The 17,010-nt window shown below is 47.7% G+C and overlaps 2 protein-coding genes across 2 annotated transcripts; one reads left to right on the top strand and one right to left on the bottom strand.

Annotated features, from left to right (window-relative positions):
- Positions 1-9,284: 9,284 nt before the first annotated feature.
- LOC123041823 (ethylene-responsive transcription factor ERF039-like) lies at positions 9,285-10,825 on the top strand. Its single transcript, XM_044464382.1, has one exon. It carries the CDS (start codon positions 9,590-9,592, stop codon positions 10,307-10,309), a length of 720 nt encoding a protein of 239 aa, XP_044320317.1. The 5' UTR covers positions 9,285-9,589; the 3' UTR covers positions 10,310-10,825.
- Positions 10,826-15,599: 4,774 nt separating this feature from the next.
- LOC123046409 (uncharacterized) lies at positions 15,600-16,370 on the bottom strand. The gene is made up of 2 exons (XM_044469772.1): positions 15,912-16,370; positions 15,600-15,738 (listed from the first exon to the last, which is right to left on the bottom strand). Exons 1-2 carry the CDS (start codon positions 16,363-16,365, stop codon positions 15,710-15,712), a joined length of 483 nt encoding a protein of 160 aa, XP_044325707.1. The 5' UTR covers positions 16,366-16,370; the 3' UTR covers positions 15,600-15,709.
- Positions 16,371-17,010: the final 640 nt, after the last annotated feature.

The following is a 17,010-nucleotide window of genomic DNA, read 5'->3' as shown; positions in this document are numbered from 1 at the left end:
AAGACCGAAGAAGAGCTTTCCTCTAAATCTTGTCCGTACTCTCAAAGATTCGTGGTTCTAGCTTCATATCATCCTCTCGAATTATTTCAGTTTGTCAGATATTCTTTCTTACCCATCCGGAGTATTTCAGGAGTTGATTTCTTTTTCGTTTCATCGGAGTACATCATTTCAGCTATCGTTCTCTATTTATCCCGGTGCTTCATTCAAGTGCTTTTTAATCAGATCAAGTTCTTCCCGTTCTCTTGCATCTAAATCCCCTCTAGCTTATTTGTTCTTCTAATTCTTCCGGTGATTCATTCTCTTTCATCAGTCATTTTCGAATTCTTACGGTGGTTCATTCAGATTCTTTTTCCTTTGTTATCATTTTAATCCATTTGTTCTTTCAAATCCTACCGGTGGTTCATGAAGACTTTCTCAAGTTTTGTGTTATACCCCCTTAATACTTTTCAAGAAGAATAAGTAGTATGCAAAATCCATTGCTTGTCATCAATTTAATTTGATGAAGGATAAGCATGCAATAAATCTTATTCTTATTTCATCCAAGTGAGTAATTCCTTCCTTCGGAGTTTGTTCATGATGAATAAATTCTAGTTCCAAGTGTTTTCATTTTTTCTTTTCTGGAGTTCAAAGTTCCTCGGCCATTTCGTCGGAACCTCCATCTAAATCACCGCAAGGCTTTAATCTTATTCTTTTCATCTTTCATTCTATCTCATCATCCTTTTGTCACCGGAGTCTTCATGGTGGTTCTTCACGATTTAATTCATTCTTTAAGAGTTCATCAAGATTCTTGTTGGTGGAGTTCAAGTATCTTTTCTTCTCGCATCTCGAAGTGCAAATAATTCTCCGTGTTCTCTGAAGTGGAGTTTTGCATTTCTTTGTTCTTCTCAGATATTCAACTCCGTTCTAACCTTCTTCTTAGGATGCTATCGAATTCATTCACGTTGGAAGTTGGTGTTCTTTCATCCGTTCTTTTCATTTCATTCTTTCAGTTCTTCCGGAGGCATTGCTTTGCTCATGTCGTCAAGTGCCATCCCATCTTGTGAAGCTCGTGTTCTATTCCTCCCATTTTCAGTTGGAGTGCTGCCCAAATTCTTTTATTCATTCCTTTTGCTATCTTGTTCTAACCGGAGTGGTTTCATAGTATATCTGATTCTGTGAGCTTTCGTTTCTCATCATTCTCGTCGTTCCTCTCTTCTTCTCGAGTGCTCTCGATTCTTTGCTTCTTCTCTTGAGTTCTTGTTGCACTCTTCCCTTTCTTCCCTTCCGTCTCGGTCCTAAGATCTCGGGACGAGATCTCTTGTTAGTGGAGGAGTGTTGTAACGCCCCGGATTCGATTCGCCAGGTGTCCTTTAGTTATTCGTCGTCATTGCCATGTCATTTGCTTGCGTGTTGCATTTTATCATGTCATCATGTGCATTTCATTTTGCATACATGTTCGTCTCATGCATCCGAGTATTTTCCCCGTTGTCCGTCTTGCAATCCGGCACTCCTATGCCCTCCGGCGTCCCCCTTTTGTCTCTTGTTGTGAGTGGGTGTCAATCTTTCTCGGGATGGCCCGAGGTTTGCCAAGCGGCCTTGGTATAGCACCGGTAGACCGCCTGTCAAGTTTCGTGTCATTTGGAGTCCGTTTGATACTCCAACGGTTAACCGGGGTACCATAAAAGCCTCTTTTGTCTTGTAGCCCAACACCCCTCCAAAGTGGCCCAAAACCCATCTAAGTCTCTTCCATGCTCTCGGTCGTTCGATCACGATCGTGTGGGCGAAAACCGCTCCTCATTTGGACTCTCCTAGCTCCCAGAATCTATAAATATGCCCCTCCCCTCGAAATTCCCGGATGAATCCCGGGTCCCGAAACCCTAGCTTTTTCCCTTCTCTGCCGCCGGACGCGTCCGGACTGCGCCGGATACGTCCGCCCGTCGCCCGGCCAATCCTACCTCGCCACGTGGCCTCCCAGCCAACGCGCGCCGCCGGCCCGCCGAGCCCGTCCCCGGCCCCCGCGGCCCGCGCCAGCTCCGCCGCCGCGGCCCGCGTCCGCCTCGGCCTCCGCCGCCCAGCGCCGCCTCGCCCACGCGTCCCGCCGCCGTTCTCCGCCGCCCAGCGCCGCCTCGCCCGCGCGTCCCGCCGCCGTTCTCCGTCGCCCGCCGCCTAGCTTCCGCGTCACCGGCCGCCTCCGGCCACTGAGCTCCGCCGCCGCCCCGCGAACCTTCGCCGCCCTCGTCGACTCCGGCCAGATCCGGTTGAGGAGCGGCCGGATCCAGCCCCCCCCCACTCCGACGACCCCTTCTCCCACTCTGGTCGCCGTCCCTGTCGTCTCCGTCGAATTTCCCCGGCCATCCTCGGGATACGTGCCGACGAACCCTAGATCTGGATCTGGGCGTGGTGATTTTCCACTAAGTCCCGAAAATATCTTGCATTCTGGTGCCATGTTTGACCTGCCATATCTTGTTGCATACTGCTCTGTTTCGTGCGTGTAATATGTCAAAATGTTCTTCATGAGATGCTATACATTTCATTCCATTTTTCCATCTTCATTTGAGTGCATCTTGATGCCTGAATAATCGTTGCAAGAGTGCTATATGATGTTAATCTGCTGAAACTGTTATAACTTGGTGATTTGTCATTTTTGTTGCATTTGATGCGTGCATCCTATGAGCATGAGCTCTACATATGTTTTGAACTACATCATGCCATATTTACAGAGGTGCAATCCATGTATTTGTTTGAGTTGTGTAGTGAGCGCATCAAGCTTGTTAAGTAGGGTACTTGCTGTTACTGTTTTGCTAGGCTGAATCTGTTATTTCATGATGCTATGTAAACCTGCTGCTACAAGTCATTCTATGCATAATCTGGAGATATTCACTAAGGATATTTTGTTCTACATGTCATGCTCATCTATCCATGCCCCTGGTTGCATTTTTAGCTTCCTGTAGGTTGTTGTTATCATTCTCTAAATTTGCTAAATAATGTTGCTGTCAGCCTGTTAACATTAAGTTTAATGTTGCCATGATTGTTGTTAGTTTTCCAAGCACCCTATGAACTTGTTATTGCCATTCTTAGCTTCATAAACATGTATTCTTACTGTTGGTTGCCTTGCCATACCATTTAATGCTCTGTGGTGAGTGGTAAAAGCTCACCAACATGCCTACTTATCGTTGTTCCTGCCATGTTTGAATCTGTCATATAACTTGCTATGTTTACATGGGTGCCATCATATCTTCTTATCCTTTTTGGCTCATGGTCAGTAAAGGACTTTTGTTTTATGCATTTAGTAGTATCATGCCATGCTTTTGTTTGTCATGATAAGTTGCTGTAACATGTTGTTTGATAGCTCTAAACATTGCAACCTGATGTTATTCCTGCAAAGTCTGAAATTGTTATTATTTGCAATCTTGCCATGTGTTTTGGAGCATGTTCTAGTGATTTCTGGAGATAGCTCAGTGTTCATGTTTTGTTAAGATTCATTTGTACATCATGTCCATGCCTTTTTTTATCATGTTAGGGTGCTGTAGCATATTGTTTTGATGCTTGCAATATGCCTAGTTGCTGTTCTGGACAGATTGTTGCTATAACTTGTATAGTGTGTGTGTTGAACCGTTGCTCCGTTTTGAGTGTGCTCTATATGAAACTTGCTTGATTTTGCATGAAGTTTCATATTATCATGTTGCATCCTTGTTTTGAGGTGTTTTCTTGATGTTTGTATGCATTTTACATCAATGTCATGTTTAACTTGTTTTGCTCATATCTTCTAGGCCGTAGCTCCGAACTAAATAAACTTTATATGTAACTTGACTAGAATCTCGTGTAGATCATCATGGTGCATCTTAACTTGCTGTTTAACAACTTGAACATAATGTTTATTCAGATCTGGAAAAATTTCTAAATTTGCATATGAGGACTTACCGGAATTGTTATATGTTGTTCCCGGCCTCATTTAAACTTGCCTTGATGTGTTGCTCCTGTTTGCATCATCTCTTGCCATGAGTAGCTTCATGTAGCTTTGTCATGCATCATGCTTGTTGTGCATCATGTGTTTTCTATGTGTGGCGTGTTTACTATGTTGTGTGCTTCTTCTCGATAGTTCCTGTTTCGTTGCGATCGTGAGGATTCGTTCGTCTACGCTTGGTTCGGCTTCATCCGTTCATCTTCTTCATGGACTCGTTCTTCTTCCTAGCGGGATTTCAGGCAAGATGACCGCTACCCTAGATCTCACTACTATCATTGCTATGCTAGTTACTTCGTTCTATCGCTTTGCTGCGCTACCTATCACTTGCTCGTCAAGCCTCCCAAATTGCCATGTCAACCTCTAACCTTTTGCACCCTTCCTAGCAAATCGTTGCTTGGCTATGTTACCGCTTTTGCTCAGCCCCTCTTATAGCGTTGTTAGTTGCAGGTGAAGTTGAAGATTGCTCCATGGTGGACAGGATTATGTTGGGATATCACAATATCTCTTATTTAATTATTGCATCTATATACTTGGTAAAGGGTGAAAGACTCGGCCTTATGCCTGGTGTTTTGTTCCACTCTTGCCGCCCTAGTTTCCGTCATACCGGTGTTATGTTCCCGGATTTTGCGTTCCTTACGCGGTTGGGTGATTTATGCGACCCCCTTGACAGTTCGCTTTGAATAAAACTCCTCCAGCAAGGCCCAACTTTGATTTTACCATTTGCCTCACCTAGCCCTTTTTCCCTTGGGTTTCCGGAGCCCGAGGGTCATCTTTATTTACCCCCCCCCTCGGGCCAGTTCTCCTCCGAGTGCCAGTCCAAACCGAGCGATGTCCGGCGCTCCCTGGGCAATCAGGGTCTATGCCAACCCGACGTATGGCTCATCCGGTGTGCCCTGAGAACGAGATATGTGCAGCTCCTATCGGGATTTGTCGGCACAATGGGAGGCTTTGCTGGTCTTGTTTTACCATTGTCGAAATGTCTTGTAAACCGGGATTCCGAGTCTGATCGGGTCTTCCTGGGAGAAGGTATATCCTTCGTTGATCGCGAGACCTTATCATGGGCTAAGTTGGGACACCCCTACAGGGTATAAACTTTCGAAAGCCGTGCTCGCGGTTATGCGGCAGATGGGAATTTGTTAATGTCTGGCTGTAGATAACTTGACACCAGATCCGAATTAAAACGCATCAACCGCGTGTGTAGCCGTGATGGTCTCTTCTCGGCGGAGTCCGGGAAGTGAACACGGTTTTTGGGTTATGTTTGACGTAAGCAGGAGTTCAGGATCACTTCTTGATCATTGCTAGCTTCACGACCGTTCCGTTTGCTCTCTTCTCGCTCTTATTTGCGTATGTTAGCCACCATATATGCTTAGTCGCTGCTGCAACCTCACCACTTTACCCCTTCCTTTCCCTTTAAGCTTTGCTAGTCTTGATACCCATGGTAATGGGATTGCTGAGTCCTCGTGGCTCATAGATTACTACAACAACAGTTGCAGGTTCAGGTTCTGTGATGATCTCGACGCGAGAGCGATGTTTGCTTGTTTTGGAGTTCTTCTTCTGCTTCCTCTTCGATCAGGGGATAGGTTCCAGGTCGGCAGCCTGGGCAAGCAGGGTGGATATCGTTTGAGTTTCTGTTTGTGTTTCATCCGTAGTCGGATGGTGCTCTTATGTAAGATGATGTTGTATTCGTGTGGCATTGTATGCCTCTTGTATGTATCCCCATCTATTATGTAATGTTGATGTAATGATATCCACCTTGCAAAAGCGTTTCAATGTGCGGTTCTATCCTTGGTGGGGCCTTCGAGTCTCTTTAGGATAGTATCGCATATTGGACGTGACAACTCCCGGGAGCAAAATAAAGAACAGTGGTGTTACTCGAAAGGCGTCCACGACTGCTTGATGGATACTGATCAGTCTCTTGGGTTGTTCTTATGACATGCCTTGTTTCCATGGATTTGGGGATGCCCGTGCTCTTCAGCCGAGGTTCTCGTGTTGAGGGTTTCTTTTGGATGTAGTAGTGTGGGGCTTGGTGGTCGTTGTGGGTTGGGTTAGGTTGCCAGGCTGATCGTGTGCTTGTGGGTTTGCATGCTTTGTGAGTAGTCCACGTGTGGTTGGTTTGTATCGATTTTTATCTGGTTTTTCGTTAATTATCTGGACAGTTGTTCTGCTTAATTAATCGATGAGTCAAATGTTTTGCCTCCATTTCAAAAAAAATGACATGTCATTCTATATATAAGTGTGTTTTTCTTATTCTTGCATTTTAGAAATCCTACGAGTCAAAGAGGCCCTGAAATAGAGAGTTTTTACGGTACATCATACTACCCAACAGAGTGAGTAGTATTTAGTTGATCTAACGGTTAATATGGATGATATATTGGTAATTCTACATAAAGATAGATTTGTTTTTTTTTCAGTTTAATAAATCCTGATTGATCTAACTAATTAGTTATTCTCATCCCATCCACGCCGACCCATTCGTCCGCTACTCCCGACACCACGCCACCGCGAAATCTCCACGCCGGCGGCGGACCTCCGACCGGAGCCACTGCAGCCAAGTGCCTGCATAAAGCGACACGAAATAAAATCTAGTTTCGTATGGTGCGTGGTGCGGCTTGCCACTTGATTTTCAGTTGATCAGTAGCTTTCGGAAGGCGGCGGACAGTATGATGGCGAGCAAGGTTGCGCGTGCGTGCCACGGCGGACTACGTGTTCCTGTGCCAGGGGAGCGACGCCTCGGTGCACTCCGTGAACCCTCTTGCGTGCAGCCATTAGCGGGTGAGTTTGCCGCCCACATCGTCGCTGCTCCCTTGGGTTGCCGGAGTGGCTCTGCGCGGGAGAGCCACCGCGGCGACGAGGTCTTGCCGGCATGGTTGAAACACAACGCGCAAGCAAGGGGCATATGGCAGCTCCCGTCGAGGTGGCTCGTTGTCCCGAGCCGTCCGGCAGGAACTCGTCGAAGGAGCAGAAGTGAGACGAGGAGATCGACGTTGGAGGAGAACCTGTTGTACCTGCGTTCCCATCTTTGATCCCACCCCTGCGGAGCTTTGCCCGTCGCCGCCTCTCGAGGAACCGACGAAGGCCGTCGCTTCGTGCCATGATGAATCCGATGAAACCTGCTACGACGGCGTTTCCAGGCACGCGTTCAGCGGTTCAGCCTCGTCGGCTTCTGCCCGACGACCGAGCTCATGGAGTTTGCTGGTGAGATGGAGGCCCTTCTTGGCCGGCTATACATTGGCAACGGCAACGAGCAGGAACAGTTTTGCATGGAAGCATCGTGCCTTATCGAGAGGATGGACGTAGAAGGCGGGCAAGCGTGCGGCCTCCAGCCGGTGCCCGAGGTGTCCGGCGATATGATTGACATCGACTTCGACTGCGGCTCACCTTAGATGACAACGGTCGAGAACGCGGCAAGCAGCGGTGCCAGCACCGACGTTTAGTTCGTCCTGCGAGGAGCCTCGTACTCGATCTAAATTACTTTGGCCACTAGGAGACCTGCGTGCGTGAACCTGCCTGATTGATTGATAAAAAGTTAACGACCTAAAATGCCCTTAACTACTCAATATACTACCAGAAATCTACTGTAGTATTGCTTCATCTGGACCCTCCAATCACATAAAATGAACGGTCCAAATATATTTGATGCACCGTAAAAGGTCTCCTGAAATATGTCCCATTGATCTCTACTGGCAGTCTTCACATCGCCGAGGTGCCAGGTTCCTTGCGTGTTGCTGGTGGTCGTCGTGGCTTTTGGAGGACGCGCGTGGTGGGACACGGAGCAGCAGGAAGGTCAAGTTGGAACTGAAGCAAGACCCATATGAAGCTAGCACCCCGCCGTCAACAAAAGGTGATTACGATACTATAAGAAAAGAACGATCTCTGGTTGTAATTATGCCGTAGATGCATATATAATTATTGTTTTCATTCAGTTTTCCATTGCCGCGTCCATCCATCGAAATGACTCCTCATGCGCGCTCTGCGTATTAGGTGATGCTAACTCGACGTATTATCTGGGATTTCGCGCAAAGTTTCCGTTGATGCTCGATAGCATGTGCTTTTGACCAAGTTAACGTGTTGAGTTCCAACTGCGGCCTTCGTACGGGTGATATCGCTTCATTAAGATTCAGAGTTTTTCCACGATTAAGGAGCAGAGTTACTCAAGTAGAAACAAAGCACTTTTCCTTTTTGTGTGTGTGGGGAAGAATCAAATCACTTGCTGTTATGCCCAGGGCTCTACGATGTCTCCGTCAAATCACCCACTCAGAGTTGCTCAAGTATAGACATAGAAGCATACATAACATGTAAAAAGGAAAAAAAATACATAAATCTCAATATAAAATATCACGAATATAGCATCGATCGAGACATAACAAAGTCTCTGTCGACTGAGATTTAGCAAGCATGTATACATATACCATGGTTGTTCCTGGAGCCAAATGTTTTTCTTTCTTTTGGAAAAGGCCAAATGAAAGGTTGAGCTAAGAGAACGTAATGGTAGCTAGTAGTTTATTCCAAGCTTTTCTTCGGAGGATTTTTGGTTGTTAGATAGATGCATGGCAACTTAAGAAACAACGTAAAGCTCCCAAAGTGTGATCAAAGCAAACATCCGAATCTCAAAAGCGCGCCACGAGCTCGCCCAATTAGGTTTTCTTTATCCTCTCACGCTGGAATAACGCAGCGTTTATCTTAAACTATTCCTCCAGATAACATTATGCAGGGAGAGCCACATTAGTCTAGAATGCAGATATATCATGAACATGATATAAAACACACGGCTAGGCAGCTGCGCTTTACTTTGCTTTGCTTTGCTTTGCATTATGTGCGTTTTTTCAATGCATATCATTCCATCTTTTCCCCTCTAACGAACCCATTTTCCTGTGCCATCTGCCACCTGCCTTGCCCTTCTGCTAGTTGACAAGGCACTCGTTTGCATTATTGAACTCTATGCATTAGTTAATTTGCATTACAAGTAAGCAGGCCCAGATCGAAATCTTTTGGATCTAAGAACAGTGATTTGATGCATTTTTAATACTTAGCACGAGGCCAATTTGGTGGGGGTGGGACTTTCGCTTTAGGGACAGACAGACAGGTGCCTGCGCCGGGAGATTTTCCCGCTACTTTAATCATTAGTCTACTCGCGCTCGATCGTCCTACTCTACCAACGGAATACACCTAATAAACACGCGCACACATTTTGCACAACGGAAAGCCATTCCATTTCCATGGGGTGGTAGTAGGAGACGAGGAATGATAAAGAATGCATGTAGCAGCATGACGGCCCTCCCTGTAGTCGCTATTGACCACGGCGATCGAGAAACGCGTAAGCACACGCACGCAACATGCGCTCGCTCGTAGCCTGTTGTAGTATTCTGCATGTCATTCACATTTCGTCGTGGAGACAAAAACAAATGCGCCCCCGACGATCCTGCTTCCACATTGACTTCCGGCGAGGCGAGGGAGATCCGTACGGGCGTGGCGACTATATGAACGCTGCCTCGCGCATCGCACTCATCAAACAAGCAACTCACTCCATCACTTCTAAGTTCCAAGGTTTAGCAACAAGCTAGCCAAGTACGTAGCTCGTAACCATCCAGCTTGGTCGCCGCCGCCGCCACCACCACTTGTCAGTTGTCACGTCGGTCGATCGATCAAATGGAGCACGAACAGGTGCTAGTGGTGCCTCAGGTGTCCGGTAACAGCTGCTGCACCTGCAGCAACACGAGCTCCGGCTCTCTGAACGCGTCGTCGCCGAGCTCCGACGATAGCAGCGCCGTCGCCGCGGGCAAGAAGCGGCCGCGCAGGGACCTGAAGCACCCGACGTACCGCGGCGTGCGCATGCGCACCTGGGGCAAGTGGGTCTCCGAGATCAGGGAGCCCCGCAAGAAGTCCCGCATCTGGCTCGGGACCTTCGACACCGCGGAGATGGCCGCGCGCGCGCACGACGTCGCCGCCATCGCCATCAAGGGCCGCGCCGCGCACCTCAACTTCCCGGACCTCGCGCACGAGCTGCCGCGCGCCGCGTCCGCCGCGCCCAAGGACGTCCAGGCAGCCGCCGCGCTCGCCGCGGCCACGCCGTCGCCCCTCGACGCGCTCTCGCCCGACACCATTGCTGCGAAGGAGCGGGAGCTGGAGGTTGAGGAGGTTTCGGAGCCGGCAGCGCCCGAGCAGGCATCATCGCCGGATTGTCTGATCGAGAATGCAGGACCAGAATATGGTGGCATTGGGCTTGACTACGCGTTTCTCGACGTGCCGGACTTCCTCCTAGAGTTCGGGCTCGCGTCGCCGGAGCCACAGTCCTACTGCGGTTCGCCGTGGGATGACGTCGACGACAACCTCTTCTTCGGGGAACCGTTGCTGCTCTGGGAGCACTGACGATCGACGATACAACCGGCCGGATGCATGCATGAACCAGATTCTTTTGCTGGATCTCTTGGTCAATATGCATGCTAGTGTTACAACTTACTAACATCGTCGATCGACACTAACGTCTTCGCTAAAGATTGAACCAATTCGTTTAATTTGTTACTTTACAGGTCAAATAAAATTGATGTCGCTTTAGGAAGCGATATCATACCATGCGGTTGCGGTCAAGGTTTCAAGACCTGACTGCAACTTTGATTTCCCGCTTTCACCTTTTTCCAGCTGAGGCGAGGTTCAGCTTGTAATAGGGTACAAAACGATGGGTGCATTAGCTAGCTAGCTGCTGCCAGTTCTTTTTTGCACTGCAGCTCGAGCCCGAGCAGCAGGGTTTTTTTCTGGTAGCTAGTAGTAGCGTTTCTGCACGTGTAAGATCCGTTTTCCCATCTTTACATTGGGTGTAAATCAGAGTATTTTCTTCCCGGAATTCCTGGCTTTTGCCTTCATTTTGCGTGTTGCCAGCTCGATCGGTCTCCACACACACAGTACTGGTAGCGTATGAGGCAACATCTAACAGTAACAGCACGATGTATGTATGCGCTCAACTTTTGCTGATGCAAAATTGCAACGGACGCAACGCGATCATGCGTGCAGCGCATGGGGATTATTTTACGATGATCGGAGCTACCCACCGTTCTGTCTCTTCTTGTCCTCAGGCTCAGCATTGAGTATGCTCGTTCCCGTTTTGCTGGGCCGGCCCACTACAACAATACTATCTATACTTTTCTGTTTGAGAAAAAAAAATACTGTGCTACTTGCATGATTGTAGCCGTCCGAGAAATTAGTCTTAGTATAGCATACGGTTGTGGTTGGTGTAGTATGTCACTGGCCGGTGTGGTTAGTGGCATAGTATTTTTCGTACATGCATATGGGACGTACGTAGGCGCACCAAAACTATATAGCAATGTATCCTTTTACGCCGGCGCCGTTAGGTATGAATTGCTACGATCGACCATGGAGCCACGCATCCATGCACATGCCGTCCACGTAGTCGTGTGGCTCGTGTCAATTCTTAATGCTAGCACTAGTTAAGTTACTCCGGCCATGACGTCGCCTTTCTGCGAGTTTCTTATGGGGCATGCGACAGTTTGGGAGCATGTGGAGGATTCCAGCCAAGCTTCTGTGTATACTTCGGGGGATGAGAGCTGTTGTTTACCGTTTGGTTGCGATCTGTCGTGGCCCGGGGTTGGGGCTGGGAGTGCCGTTTTTGGACCTACTCGCCGCACGCCACGGCAATGGCACCTTCTGTATGTGCGAAGCTCGTGCCGTCATGTGGGTATATTATTGACTTAACATGCTGGATGCATTAGTTAATTTGCCCAATTATTGGCCCCGTACGTTCAACTGGACGCACGCCATGGCAACGGCAGATTGGCAGCTTGCTTGCTTGCTGTTCTGTACCATATATGCTACATAATTAAGTTGGTTGATTTGGTGTCTGTCAAGAGACTAGTGGAAGCATTCCCCAGCATTATTGGGAGGTTTCAGTGACCCAAGTGGACGGAAGTGCAACACTTCATACTGTTTAGTTACAAAGGACAGAATATCAGGTAATTTACCACAAAAACAGAAAAAAGTGTGCTGTAGGAGACAGTGGAGCTTGCATGAGAGTAAATGAGGAAGTTGCCTCAATTATGGATTCTTGTCCATTAGTGTGGCTGCTCCGACGTTGCCACCGGCGGCAAGTTCAGAACCATAATTGTCAGAAAAGCAGCTAGGGAATCGGCATCCTTGCGCTGCTGATCTATAGTGGTAATAAGCGGAGGCATTTGCGATCGGTCGGCCCTACAACTGTTTACATACAATAATGGGCAACGTCCAATGAGACCTCCGATTCCTCCCATCTTATTCCGCAAACGATGTGGTCCAGACCCGGTTGTTGTTCTCGGCGTCAGCAGTCCAGTAGTGGTCGTAGTGAAAGATAATAAGCATTCCTACTCCCTCGAGGGGAGCCGCGGTTCTGTTTATATTGATTGATGCGGCCGAAGCTAAGCTTGGAGTACAAGAAATATTACAAGGAGTTTGAGTAGGAGAAGGAAAGGAGTTTGAGATGCTACGGAAACATATTCTCTAACACCCTCCCTTAATCTTAACTACCCTAGATTAAGATTACTCTTGAACTCCTCAAATGGTCTTGATGGCAATGCCTTTGTAAAACCGTCTGCTACTTGATCCTTGGAGGGAATAAACCGTATCTCGAGTTTCTTGGCTGCAACCCTTTCTCGCACAAAGTGAAAATCAATTTCGATGTGCTTTGTCCTTGCATGAAACACAGGATTTGCGGACAAATATGTTGCTCCCAAGTTATCACACCATAAACATGAGATACGATTCTTCTTGATTCCCAATTCCTCAAGAAGTGATTCAACCCAAATGATTTCTGCAGTTGCATTTGCCAAGGACTTATATTCAGCTTCTGTGCTTGACCGTGACACGGTGGCTTGCTTTCTGGCACTCCAAGAAATAAGGTTAGACCCAAAAAATACTGCAAAGCCTCCAGTTGATCTTCTGTCATCACTGCATCCTGCCCAGTCAGCATCAGAGAATGCACTCACAAGAGAGGAATTAGACCGTTTGAAATGAAGTCCTATTCCCATAGTATGCTTTACATATCTTACAATTCTCTTGACAGCTGACCAATGTGCAGAAGTAGGTGCATGCAGATATTGACAAACCTTGTTGACAGCAAATGAGATATCTGGACGTGTGAGAGTTAAATATTGTAATGCTCCCACAGTACTCCTATACCTTGTACTTTCCTCCTCCTGAAGTGGCACACCTTCATATGCTGAAAGTTTTTCTGAGGAAGACAAAGGTGTAGGAACTGGCTTGCAATTCTTCATCCCCATGCGAGACAGAAGCTCAGTGATATATTTCTCCTGATTTAACACAATTCCATCTTGAGTTTTCTTGACCTCAATACCTAGGAAGAAATGCAAATCACCTAGGTCTTTCAAGGCAAACTCTGAGCTCAAATCATGCAGAAGTGCATTAGTAGCATTTTGTGAAGAACTTGCAACGATGATATCATCAACATATATAAGCACAAAAATGACTACTCCAGCCTTGTTATAAATAAACAATGATGTATCAGCTTTGGAGGCAATGAAACCAAGATATTTCAACTGTAAGCTCAATCTGGAGTACCATGCTCTGGGTGCTTGTTTTAAACCATAGAGTGCCTTGTCAAGCTTGCAAACATAATGTGGTGACTTCTTGTCCTCATAACCAGGTGGTTGTCTCATAAACACTTCCTCTTCTAGAATGCCATGCAAAAACGCATTCTGTACATCTAGCTGTCGTAGACTCCAACCCTTGGATACAGCAATGGCTAGCACAAGTCTGATAGTTGCAGCTTTAACAACAGGACTGAAAGTGTCCTCATAATCAATACCATAACGTTGTTTAAAACCCTTTGCAACGAGACGTGCTTTGTACCTGTCAATGGAGCCATCTGCCTTCTTTTTAATTCTGTAAACCCATTTGCAATCGATGATATTTTTACCTTTCTGATTTGGTACAAGATGCCATGTCTTGTTCCTCATAAGTGCAGAATATTCCTCATCCATTGCCTTCTTCCACTTAGGATCATCAAGTGCACTATTCAATGTTGTTGGTTCTCCTGAAATACACAACATTCCATATGGTATAGTCCCATCTTTTCTTATTTTAGGATTTCGTATACCTTTCTGTAATCGAGTCATAACTCGTGAAGAAACTGCTGGCTGGACCACAGGAGCACTCGCCGCAGAAGATCCCGAGGAAGCTGCATGTGATGACACAGGCGAATCTGGCGCCACCTGCGCAGAGGATCCTGTAGCCGTTGGTGTGGCCGCTTGTGTGTCCACCACACGGGTGCCAGCCGCCCGAGCCGGCACAGCGGATCGACCGCCCGACCGCGGTTGCAGGCGCGCGCTGGGCGAGGGAGATTCGGCCCCATGGCTGGTCCCGCCTGCTGCTGAGGTGGCGGCGTGGGAGTGGCGCGCGCTGGGCGAGGCGGATTCGGCCCCGCAGCCGACCCCGCAGCTGGTCCCGCCTGCTGCTGAATCAGCGCTGCGGTTGGTGGGAGCGCGATCCGAGGCTGATTTGGCCGCGGGATCCGAGGTCTGCGCACGAACAGGAGTTGCGGGCGCCGCCGGATCAGCTTCGTCATCTGTGCCAGGTTCGTCTCCTTCCTCAGCATGAAATATAAGATGATCTTGAGCTTGATTTTCGAAATTTTGATCATTTTGAGCGCCGTTTTCACCAGGGACCTGTACAGGCAACAGAGAAGAACCAATACCAGCAGGAATATCATCACTTTGGTTAGTACAACTGTCGCCCCCATGATCAAAAGACCGAAGATGTGGAGGAAGAAGAAGGATTTCCTTGCGGAGAAGTGCACCAGCATTGGGATGAAGGGAAGCAAAAGGGAACACTGACTCATCAAAAACTACATCTCTGGATATGTAGACCCTACCAGTAGGAACATCTAGACATTTAACTCCTTTGTGCATGGGACTATAGCCTAAGAAGACACACTTTTTGGAGCGAAAAGCGAGTTTGCGTGTGTTATAGGGTCTGAGGTTGGGCCAACATGCACAACCGAAAACACGAAGAGATGTGTAGTTGGGTGTGACACCAAGGAGTCGTGTAATAGGTGTTTCAAATTTGATGACTTTACTAGGAAGCAAATTGATAAGATATGTAGCGGTTAAGAATGCTTCATCCCAGAATTTGAGTGGCATGGATGCATTTGCTAGCAATGCTAGCCCCATATCAACTATGTGACGGTGCTTTCTTTCAGCAGATCCGTTTTGTTGATGAGCATGAGGGCAAGAGACATGATGTGAAATACCAAGTTTTTGGAAGAAAGAGTTCAATTTTTCATACTCACCACCCCAGTCACTTTGCATAGCAATGATCTTGGAGTTCAGTTTGCGTTCAACAAGGTTTTGAAAATTGATGAAGACTTGGAATACATCAGACCGTTTCTTTAACAAGTAAATCCAAGTAAATTTACTATAGTCATCAATAAAGCTTACATAGTAAGAAAATCTCCCAACTGAAGTAGGGGCTGGTCCCCATACATCTGAAAATATAAGTTGTAGAGGAGCAGTAGACACACTAGTAGAGATGGGATAGGGTAATTGATGACTTTTTGCTTGTTGACACGGATCACAAACTGACTCAACACTATTCTCATAAGAGAGTTTATTTTTGCTAAGAACATATTTAACTATGACTGAAGATGGATGACCTAATCGACTATGCCACCTTGATGATGATGGCTTGGTGACAATATTTGCTTGTTTATTGGACCATGAAGATGATGATGATGATATGAGTGGATAGAGGCCTCCCACGCACCGTCCTCTAAGAATGATTCTCCTTGTGCTCAAATCCTTAACCAAGAAAAAGTGAGGATAGAATTCTATAAGAACATTATTATCAAGGGTGAATCGATGAACAGAAACAAGATTTTTGGAAGTTTGAGGAACATGCAAGACATCTTTAAGGTGCAAATTTTTCATGGGGTTTTGAACAATTGAACTACCAATGTGGGTGATATTCATACCAGAACCGCTTGCCGTGCGAATTTGGTCGCCTCCGTTGTACTTCTCCCGTACTGTCAGCTTGTCAAGTTCACCTGTGATGTGATTTGTTGCTGCACTGTCTGCGTACCAATTAGTGTCCACGCCATAGGAGACAGCATGCGCCTCCTTCTCTTCTTGATCATTCTCTTCATAGCGCCACCAGCAGACACGTGCACCTCCTGGATGATGTCTATAGCATATCTGGCACTCAGGATAGTCATGCTGCTGCTCGCGTACCTGCTGTTGCTGTTGCTGTCGAGGGCGTCCTCTGAATCCGCCGCCTCTATTTGCAGGAGAAGGCTGGCGGTCACCGCGGTCACCGCGGCCGCGCCCTCTTCCTCCTCGCCCACGGGATCTACCACGGGACTGGCCGCGGCCTCTGTAGACGGCGTTGGCAGATGAATGAAACCCGCCTGAAGACGAGTCTCCCAGCATCTCCATCCTCTGATCAAAGGCGGAGATCTGAGCGAAGAGGTCATCGGCGGTGATTGTGTTCTTGACAGCGCCGATCGCCGCCACCACGGAGTCGTAGTCGCGGTCGAGTCCTGCGAGTATGTAGTCCACCATCTCCGGATCAGAGACGGGACGACCAGCGGCAGCTAGTTCATCCCCAAGGCTTTTCATCTTCGCCATATACGCCGAGCTCGACATTGTGCCCTTCTTGGTATTGGTGATCGCGATCCTTAGATTGGTGATCCGGGACTGTGATTGCGAGGCGAAGAGATTGTTCACCGTCGTCCAGAGCTCATAGGTGGAGTCCTTCCCGACGACTTGCGCAAGGATTTCTGGAGACATGGAGTTGAGAAGATATGACAGGACCTGCTGGTCTTTGGCGATCCAGGGCCCGTACAGAGGGTTCGGCTCGAGGGCCGTCGTCTTGTCCGCCTTCGTGATCTCCACAGTCTTGGGTGGAGCGGCGTCAGAGTTGTCCAGGAGCCCGGTTACCTGCGCACCTCGCAGGGCTGGGAGCACCTGGGTCTTCCAGAGGATGAAGTTTCCTCTTGCTAGCTTCTCAGATGGCGGCGATCCGAGGTTGAGGCCGACGCCGGACGAAGAAGCCATGGAGACGATGATATGTGG

Source organism: Triticum aestivum, chromosome 2B (genome assembly GCF_018294505.1).
Source record: "Triticum aestivum cultivar Chinese Spring chromosome 2B, IWGSC CS RefSeq v2.1, whole genome shotgun sequence".
In the NCBI taxonomy this organism is placed as follows: Eukaryota; Viridiplantae; Streptophyta; class Magnoliopsida; order Poales; family Poaceae; genus Triticum; species Triticum aestivum.
Note: the sequence above shows the minus strand (reverse complement) of the source record. Positions and strands in the feature narration are given on the sequence as shown.